At 46.5% G+C, this 10,366-nt stretch overlaps 1 protein-coding gene across 1 annotated transcript in view; it reads left to right on the top strand.

The window, feature by feature from the left end:
• Positions 1-406: 406 nt before the first annotated feature.
• The window catches only part of LOC139274180 (zinc finger protein 271-like), a gene marked incomplete at its 5' end in the record, with an annotated part of 93,226 nt that continues 83,266 nt past the window's right edge, over positions 407-10,366 (top strand). The window contains 2 exons of the mRNA XM_070891215.1: positions 407-1,189; positions 9,265-9,463. Of these exons, the coding sequence (XP_070747316.1) occupies positions 407-1,189; positions 9,265-9,463 (982 nt within the window). The remainder of the gene's footprint in view (positions 1,190-9,264; positions 9,464-10,366) is intronic.

The following is a 10,366-nucleotide window of genomic DNA, read 5'->3' as shown; positions in this document are numbered from 1 at the left end:
TGTTCCATAGAATCTACAATTGTCTGTTCTGAATTTCTGTCCTGTACTTGAAGTAATGGTTTTTGTAAACTCCTTTTCCAGGGTATTAGAAGGGCAGGATTGAGAAACTCAAACCAAACATCATGTCAAGATCTGACAGAAACACTCGATTCCTCAGGACCTGAATATCATCGGCTTTTGAAAGTGGAAGGAGAAATATTTGTCTGTTCTGTCTGTGGGAACAAATTTCAAACATCAGTGTGACTGGAAAAGCACCGAGACACACACACACACCCGAGTGAGAGTGTTCCAGTGCACTGCCTGTGGGAAGAGCTTTAACCAGTTACACAGCTTGAAAAAACATCGCACCATTCACAGCGGGGAGATACCGTACACGTGTTCTGTGTGTGGACGAGGCTTCAATTGATCGTCCAACCTGGAGAGACACAAGGCCACCCACCCCACGAAGAAACCGTGGGAATGTGGGGACTGTGGGAAGAGATTCAGATCCCCGTCTGAGCTGGAAAAACATCGACACAGTCACAATGCGAAGAGGCTGCTCACCTGCTCAGTGTGTGGGGATCGATTCACTCGGTCAAGCGAACTGATGGGACACCAGCGAGTTCACACCGGGTTGAGACCATACACCTGCCCCGTGTGTGGGGAGGGATTCACTTGTTATTCCAACCTTCTAACCCATCAGCAAATTCACACTGGGAACAGGCTGTTCACCTGCTCTGAGTGTGGGGAGGGATTCGCTCGGTCATCCCAACTGCTGGTACACCAGCGTGTTCACACTAAGGAGCAGCCGTTCACCTGCTCCGAGTGTGGGGAGGGATTTGCTCGGTCATCCACCCTGCTGGCACACCAGCGAGTTCACACTGGGGAGAGATCATTCACTTGCTCCGAGTGTGGGAAGGGATTCACTACCTCATCCCAGCTGCTGGTACACCAGCGAGTTCACACTGGGGAGAGGCCATTCACCTGCTCCACCTGTGGGAAGGGATTTACTCAGTCATCCTACATGCTGAAACACCAGCGTATTCACAGTGGGGAGAGACCGTTCATCTGCTCCGTGTGTGGGAAGGGATTCACTACCTCATCCTACCTGCGGACACACCAGCGAGTTCACACTGGGGAGAGGCCGTTTATCTGCTCTGTGTGTGGGAAGGGATTCACTCAGTCATCCAGTCGGCTGAGACACCAGCGAGTTCACAAGTGATCGCAGGGTTTGGATTCTGCTGTTACCCCAGACTGAATCATCTCCATTCTGACAGTTGGGGTTTCTTTCTGCTGATAATGATTCTCCCTATAACTGTGCTGGAGTTTAATATTCTGGATATTTGATCAATTAATCAACGGGAAACGGGTCAGTTAAAAATAATGCTGATTGTGTTTGCATTCGTACTTAACTGTTTAAAGGGCTTTCTTCAAATACTGAAAGCTGCAGCAAATGGAGCTAAACTTTGTTAACAATTGATAATAAAATGAATTGAATCTGCAGGTTGGTTTTGGATTTTTCTGGGATGGAGCTGGACATGATGTGCCTTGAAATACCGCCGGTGTCCAGTAGATGATGCTGTCCCTCCAATTAACCTCGACTGAGAGGAGAGTGCCTGTCCCCTAGAGCAGGAGGAATGTGGGCAGCTCAGAGTCAGACACTGAACATACTGCACCCCACAGGGACATCACACACTGCCCCCTCCCTGGGGCAGCTCAGGGTCAGACACTGAACATACTGCACCCCACAGGGACATCACACACTCCCCCCCTCCCTGGGGCAGCTCAGGGTCAGACACTGAACATACTGCACCCCACAGGGACATCACTCACTGTCCCCTCCCTGGGGCAGCTCAGGGTCAGACACTGAACATGCTGCACCCAACAGGGACATCACTCACTGCCCCCTCACTGGGGCAGCTCAGGGTCAGTCACTGAACATACTGCACCCCACAGGGACATCACACACTGCCCCCTCCCTGGGGCAGCTCAGGGTCAGTCACTGAACATACTGCCCCCCACAGGGACATCACACACTGCCCCCTCCCTGGGGCAGCTCAGGGTCAGATACTGAACATACTGCACCCCACAGAGACATCACACACTGCCCCCTCCCTGGGGCAGCTCAGGGTCAGACAGTGAAAATACTGCACCCCACAGGGACATCACACACTGCCCCCTCCCTGGGGCAGCTCAGGGTCAGACAGTGAACATACTGCACCCCACAGGGACATCACACACTGCCCCCTCCCTGGGGCAGCTCAGGGTCAGACAGTGAACATACTGCACCCCACAGGGACATCACACACTGCCCCCTCCCTGGGGCAGCTCAGGGTCGAAGACAGTGAACATACTGCACCCCACAGGGACATCACACACTGCCCCTCCCTGGGACAGATCAGTCAGAACTTGGAATGGGAAGGGGAGGATCCAGTTTTCGTGGACTATGTAGGAACCAACGACATAGGTAGGACTAGGAATGAGGTTCTGCTGAAGGAGGAGTTGGGGTCCAAATGAAAAAGCTGTACATCAAAGGTATTAATCTCAGGATTGTTACCTGAGCCACACACCAATTGTTACAGGGATAAGCAGATTAGAACATTAAATGCATGGTTCAAAGAGTGGTGTGGGAGGCAGGGGTTTTGCTTTATGGGCATTGACACTAGCACTGGGCAAAGAGGGAGCTGTTCCCTTGCATTGGGCTCCACTTGAGCTGGGCAGGAACCAGTGTTCTGGCGAATCGAATAACTAGGGCAGTAAACAGGGCTTTAAACTAATGAAGACGTAGTGGGGAGATCCAGGAAAGTACAGCATAGTTTAGATACAGAGAAAAAGCAACAAGAGACATGTCAAGGCTCTAGAGCAGAGTTTGGGGTAAAAATAAACAGAGTGGGTCAGGAAGGGACAGAGAGAGTAACAAAGGTAATAGGGCATTACTGACTGAGGAGACATCAAGGAAAAATAGAAGTCAAAGCTAAAGGCACTATATCCAAATGCATGAAGTATTCACAACAAAATAGATGAATTAATAATGCAGATAGAAATTAATAGGTTTGATCTAATAACGATTATGAAGATGTGGTTGCAAAGTGACCACGGTTGGAAATTAAATATTCCAGGATACGGAACTTTTAGAAGAAATGGCAAAATGGAAAAGAAGAGGAAGCCCTGATAATAAAGGATGGGATAAAGACAGTAGAGGGAAAGGATCTTGGCTCAGGAAATCAAGAAGTAGAATCAGTTTGGGTGGAGCTAAGAAACAGCAAGGGGCAGAAAACATTGGTGGGAGTTGTTTATCGGTCCCCAAACCGTAGTGGTAATGTAGGGCACAGTATAAATCAGGAAATTAGAGGTGCATGTAACAAAGGTAATACAATAATCATGGGGACCTCGCATGTAGACTGGGCAAATTAAATTTGCAGTAATAGTGTGGAGGATGAATTAATGGAAGGTATACAAGATGGTTTTCTAGATCAGTATGTTGAGGAACCAATGAGGAACAGGCTATTTTAGATCTAGTATTGTACAATAAGAAAGGGTTGATTAATAATCATGTAGGAAAGTGGCCCTTGGGGAAGAGTAGCCATAACATGATAGAATTTTGCATTAAATTTGAAAGTGAGTTAGTTAAATCAAAACATAGAAAACATAGAAAATAGGTGCAGGAGCAGGCCATTCAGCCCTTCTAGCCTGCACCGCCATTCAATGAGTTCATGGCTGAACTATAGTCTTAAATCTAAACAAAGGAAACTATGTAGGTATGAGGGGAGAGTTGGCTAAGGTAGATGGTAGAAAAGGAATGGCTAGCATTTAAAGACTTGATTCATAATTTACAACAAACATACATTCCTTTAAGGTCCAAAAACCCCACAGGAATAGTGGTCCAACCGTGGCCAACAAGAGAAGTTAAAGATAATATTAGATGAAAGTAAGATGCTTATAATGTTGTCAAAAAGAGCAGTAAGCCTGGGAAGATTTTAGAATTCAGCAAAGGAGAACCAAGAAATTGATAAAGAAGAGGAAACTAGAATATGAGTAAACTATCAAGAGACAAAATAACAGTCTGCAAAAGCTTCTATAGCTATGTAAAAGAAAAGATTAGCAAAAGTAAATGTGGGTCCCCTACAGGCTGAGACAGGAGAAATTATAATGGGGAACAAGGAAATGGCAGAGAAATTAAACGTATATTTTGTGTCTGTCTTCATGGAAGAAGGTGCAAAAAATTTGCCAGCACTACTGGACAACCCAGGGTCCAGTGAGAATGAGGAACTAAAAGAAATTTGTATTAGCAAAAAAAATGGTACTGGAGAAAATAATGGGGCTGAAAGCCGATAAATCATTTGGACCTGATGCCCTACATTCTAGGGTATTGAAAATGGTAGCTGTAGAAATAGTGGATGCATTGATTGGCACCTTCCAAAATTCCATCGATTCTCGAACGGTTCCTGTGGTTTGGAAGGTAGCAAATGTAACTGGGCTACTTAAGAAAGGAGGGAGAGAGAAAACAGGGAACTACAGACCAGTTAGCCTGACATTAGAAGGGAAAATGCTCAATTCTATTATTATGTGGTAACAGGCAATAATATTAGGCAGCATCAACACAGCTTTATGAAAAGGAAATTATGTTTGACAAATCTGTAAGAGTTTTTTCAGGTTGTAACTAGCAGAACAGAGCAAATTGTATGTTGGCTTTTATTACAAGATGATTAAAGTATAAGAGGAAAGGCTTCTTACTGCAATTATATAGGGCCCTGGTGAGACCACACCTGGAGTATTGTGTACAGTTTTGATCTCTTTATCTAAAGATGGATATACTTGCCATAGAGGGAGTGCAACGAAGGTTCACCAGACTGTTTCCGGGATGGGGGTGATTGTCCCATGAGGAGAGATTGAGTAGACTAAGCCTATATTCTCTTCAGTTAAGAAGAATGAGAGGTGATCTCATTGAAACCAGCAAAATTCTTACAGGGTTTGATAGGATTAATGTAGGGAGGATGTTTCCCCAGGCTAGGGAGTCTAGAACATAGTCTCAGAATAAGAGGTCGGTAATGTAGGACTGAGATGAGGAGAAATTTCTTCGCTCAGAAGGTGGTGAATCTTTGGAATTCTCTCCCCCAGAGGGCTGTGGAAGTTCAGTCGTTATGTATATTCAAGGCAGACATCAATATATTTTTGGATATTAAGGGAATCAAGGGATATGGGGATAGTGCAGGAAAGTAGAGTTGAGGTAGAAGATCATTCATAATCTCATTGAAAGCTCGAGGGGTCAAATGGCATATCCTGTTATTATTTCTTATCTTCTTATGGTGACAGTAAGTAACAGGATAGATAAAGACAAACTGCAGGTGTACAGGTACAACCCAGGGGTCAGTTCGTCCAGTGACTTGAGGAGACAGCAGGTGTACAGGTACAACCCAGGGGTCAGTTCGCCCAGTGACCAGAGGACACAGCTGGGCATCGCAAATTGTTCATTCTGCCATTGACATCAGCATCGTGTTGGATCAATTGCTAAAAATGGTTCCTCATTGGTTATCTGCCAAAAATGGAAAACAAAAGCTATACCTGGTTATGAAATAGTATGTGACTGATTCTATGGTGAGGTGCAGATCTCCAACCCATTATATGAAGAGATCTCGACCGAATCTAAGCAAGCACTTTGAGCCTCATTAATGCCACGATATAAACAGTCTGCAATTTCTCAACAGCTGAAATGTGGAAGGAGAAAGATCTGACTATTTCTATTTCTCTGTGTATCGGCTTCCATCTCTCCTGTCACCTCTCCTCAACCCCTCTGCCCCCTTCTCCCTCTCTATCTGTTCCGCTCTTCCTTTGTTTTTTGTTCCTTTTTCCGATCAGCCAGCTCTTTCTGTGACAGTCATCCACTTTCTATCCATCTGTCCCCCTTTACCTTTCCTCCTTTCACACCAGGCCACAGTCCCTCAAAAAGGCAAAGTCAGAGCCGTGAGGGATCTTACAAAAGAAACAAACAGTAGCAGGAGTAGGCCATTTGGCCCCTCGAGCCTGCTCCGCCATTCAATACGATTATGGCTGATCTGATCTTGGGCTCAGCTCCACTTCCCAGCCCGCTCCCCATAACCCTTTACTCCCTTATTGCTCAAAAATGTGTCCATATCCGCCTTAAATATATTCAATGACCCAGCCTCCACAGCTCTCTGGGGCAAAGATCTCCACAGATTTACAACCCTCAGAAGAAATTTCTCCCCATCTCAGTTTTGGCCCCTTATTCTAAGACTATGTCCCCTAGTTTTAATTTCCCCTATGAATGGAAATATCCTCTCTGCATCCACCTTGTCAAGCCCATCATTATTTTATAAGTTTCAATAAGATCACTTCTCATTCTTCTGAATTCCAATGTGTATACGCCCAACCTACTCAACCTATCCTCATAAGTCAACCCTCTCATCTCCGGAATCAACCAAGTGAACCTTCTCTGAACAGCCTCCAATGCAAGTATATCCTTCCTTAAATACGGAGACCAAAACTGTACGCAATACTCCAGGTGTGGCCTCACCAATACCCTGTACAGTTGTAGCAGGACTTCTCTGCTTTTATACTCTATCCCCCTTGCAATAAAGGCCAACATTCCATTTGCCTTCCTGATTACTTACTGTACCTGCATACTAACTTTTTGTGTTTCATGCACAAGGACCCCCAGGTCTCTATACTGCAGCACTTTGCAATTTTTCTCGATTTAAATTTTTATTTGCTTTTCTATTATTTCTGCCAAAGTGGATAACCTCACATCTTCCCACATTATACTCCATCTGCCAAATTTTTGCTCACTCACTCAGCCTGTCTATATCCCTTTGCAAATTTTTTGTGTCCGCCTCACAATTTGCTTTCCCACCCATCTTTGTATCATCAGCAAACTTGGCTACATTACACTCTGTCCCTTCATCCAAGTCATTAATATAGATTGTAAATAGTTGAGGACCCAGCACCAATCCCTGCGGCACCCCACTAGTCACTGTTCGCCAACTGGAAAAAGATCCATTTATCCCAACTCTCTGTTTTCTGTTAGTTACCCAATCCTCTATCTATACTAATATATTACCCCCAACCCCGTGAACTTTTATCTTGTGCAGTAATCTTTTATTTGGCACCTTATCGAATGCCTTCTAGAAATCTAAATACACCACCGAAAAATGTAAGTACTATTAAAGTTAAGTGTGAGTGTAAACATTTTTAATAAACATAATTATTTTTGAAATTAAAGCAGAATCACTAACATTACTTCTTCAATTAACACAACACAACATTACGGAACAAGTCCAAACAGTAAACATGGTCAATTATGAAACGTGCCACTGAGCCTTCATGCAGCAAAGTGTTCAAGGATTAGCCGCTAACACAAGGCTCGAGCAATGGTTAAAGATGCACGATGCCCCCCCACCCCACCCCCATCTCCTCCTCCGCCATCGTCTTGCAGGTTGAGGTAGTTGCATAGCTTCCTCCTCCTCCTCGTCATCAGCCTGTTCATCATTATCTTCATCCCCTCTCACCGGAGGTGGCTCTTCTACTTCCAGTTGCTGTTGCCTCATGATGGCTAAGTTGTGCAGTATGCAGCACATGACAGTGAACTGACCCCCCCCTCCTCCCCCCTCCGGTCTCAGTGGCACATTGCAAGTAGCCTCCAGCGTGGTCCAGGCATCAGAACCGCTGCTTCAGTATGCCAATGGTCCTCTCAATGATGCTGTGGGTCATTATATGGGACATGTTGTACTGACGCTCGGCTTCTGTCTGGGTTACATGTAGGGTGGGGGGGTGGGGGGTCATCTGCCAGGTGGCGAACCGTACTCTTTGTCCCCCAGCAGCCAGCTCTGCCCTTGTGACTGCTGCAAGATGAAAGCATCATGGGTGTTCCATGGGTATAAGAACATAAGAAAAGAGCAGAAGTAGGCTATACGGCCCCTCGAGCCTGCTCTGCCATTTAATACGATCATGGCTGATCCGATCATGGACTCAGGTCCACTTCCCTGCCCGCTCCCCATAACCCCTTATCATTTAAGAAACTGTCTATTTCTGTCTTAAATTTATTCAATGTCCCAGCTTCCACAGCTCTCTGACACAGTGAATTCCACAGATTTACAACCCACTGAGAGAAGAAATTCCTCCTCATCTCAGTTTTAACTGGGCGGCCCCTTATTCTAAGATCATGCCCTCTAGTTCTAGTCTCCCCCATCAGTGGAAACATCCTCTCTGCATCCACCTTGTCAAGCACCCTCATAATCTTATACATTTTGTAAGATTACCTCTCATTTTTCTGAATTCTAATGAGTAGTGGCCCAACCTACTCAACCTTTCCTCATAAGTCAACCCTCTCATCCCCGGAATCAACCTAGTGAACCTTCTCTGAACTGCCTCCAAAGCAAGTATATCCCTTTCATAAATATGGAAACCAAAACTGGCATCAACTGCCATGATGAGCTGGGTGTTTAGCGAGTGGAACCCTTTTCTGTTCCTGTACATGATGGAATCATCCAAAGGTGCTCGCAAGGCGATGTGTGTACAGTCAATGCAACCCTGTACCTTGGGGAAACCAGCAATCCTGGAGAAGCCCACAGCGCTGTCACGCATTGCCTGGGCGGTCATGGGGAACTTAATGTAGTCATTCCTGCAGGCACACAGTTACCTACAAAATGCAGATGTGTTGGATGTTGAGAGATGGAGGATACATTCCCAGTTGATGCCAAAGGCAGAGGCATAGGCGGCAAGTGCTGCAGTAACCTTCACTTCTACAGAGAATGCAGTCCTCCTCAGGCTTCTCGGCTGCAGGTTTGCCTCCATTAATTCGCAGATCTCTGTTATGACCTCCTTCTGAAAACGCAGCCTTCTGATGCAGTCTGCCTCACTCAGGTGCAGGTATGAACGCCTCTCTCTCTATACCCGATTTGGGTAAGGCCTTCTGGCCATCATCCTCCGCGCTCTCTGGTTCTTGATGTGATGCTGTCGTATCAATCGTCTCCTCTGCATCACCATGATGCAGAAGGCTCTTACAATGTAAGGCAGTTAATATTGCCCCATTATTTGTTCTAAGTTAGAAACACAGTGAAAATAGTAGCAGAAAGCAGTCACAACTTCTTCCCTCTCTCTCCAAGGTTGACGCGCTAGTCATAGACCACACCCTGGTCTCTGCATATGCAACACTAGGCTCGGTTCCTACGGGGATGCAACGCTCACAAGGCAGACATTTGGGGCACAAAATACATATTATAATGACGACTGGGGGCAATATTTAATATTTTTCATTGTTGCTGTGCAAAGAAATGCTTCTGTGCCGTCTCCGATGCTCACCGGGCTCGAGGCACACAGGGTCGGAGCGCTGGCCGGCAGCATCGCTCCTTCGGCCGGACACAGGAGCTCGGCTTCCACCCTCCCGGGCTTCTTTTGAAGCCAAGCGCCGAGCTCCGGTGTCCAGCCGAGGGAACGATCCTGCCGGCCGGCACTCCGACCCTCAAGCCCGGTGAGGAGAGGTTCGGTGGTGGGGTGGACCTGGTTCAAAAGTCACAATTTCCATTTAGATTTTCAAATATATGTAGTTTTTCCTTTTTCACTCTCCAAAAATGAACAAGTATCATGCATTCATTTTGTGTAATTAATGCCTCCTTCACTCCCTCCCTCGGCTAAAATCAATGGCACCTTTTTGTGCAGATTTTGTTACGTGCGCTGATTTGTTAAAAGCCCAGAAGGTTTTTCAGCACGGTCCACTACACCACCTTAAAATAAATCGTGGTTGGTCAAACTTGCTTAAATGGCAAGAAATGGCGCAGAGGGCAGGTTACATGCCCAGTGATGTCAAAAAAATCATACCGTTAAAAAAAAAAATCGTACCCAAGTGGTTTATGATGGCGCAGAAACTTTGGGGAAACTTGGAGATTTTAGTTTGCTCAAAAAATAACAGCGCATGCCAAAAAAAACAGCACAGAATGGTGGGGAAAAGTTCTGACCCGGAGCTGCCCCAGGGAGGGGGGCAGTGTGTGATGTCCCTGTGGGGTGGGCAGTATGTTCAGTGTCTGACCCTGAGCTGCCCCAGGGAGGGGGGCAGTGTGTGATGTCCCTGTGGGGTGGGCAGTATGTTCAGTGTCTGACCCTGAGCTGCCCCAGGGAGGGGGGCAGTGTGTGATGTCCCTGTGGGGTGGGCAGTATGTTCAGTGTCTGACCCTGAGCTGCCCCAGGGAGGGGGGCAGTGTGTGATGTCCCTGTGGGGTGGGCAGTATGTTCAGTGTCTGACCCTGAGCTGCCCCAGGGAGGGGGGCAGTGTGTGATGTCCCTGTGGGGTGGGCAGTATGTTCAGTGTCTGACCCTGAGCTGCCCCAGGGAGGGGGGCAGTGAGTGATGTCCCTGTGGGGTGCAGTATGTTCAGTGT

The sequence above is a fragment of the Pristiophorus japonicus genome, chromosome 9, assembly GCF_044704955.1.
Source record: "Pristiophorus japonicus isolate sPriJap1 chromosome 9, sPriJap1.hap1, whole genome shotgun sequence".
NCBI lineage: Eukaryota > Metazoa > Chordata > Chondrichthyes > Pristiophoridae > Pristiophorus > Pristiophorus japonicus.
Note: the sequence above shows the minus strand (reverse complement) of the source record. Positions and strands in the feature narration are given on the sequence as shown.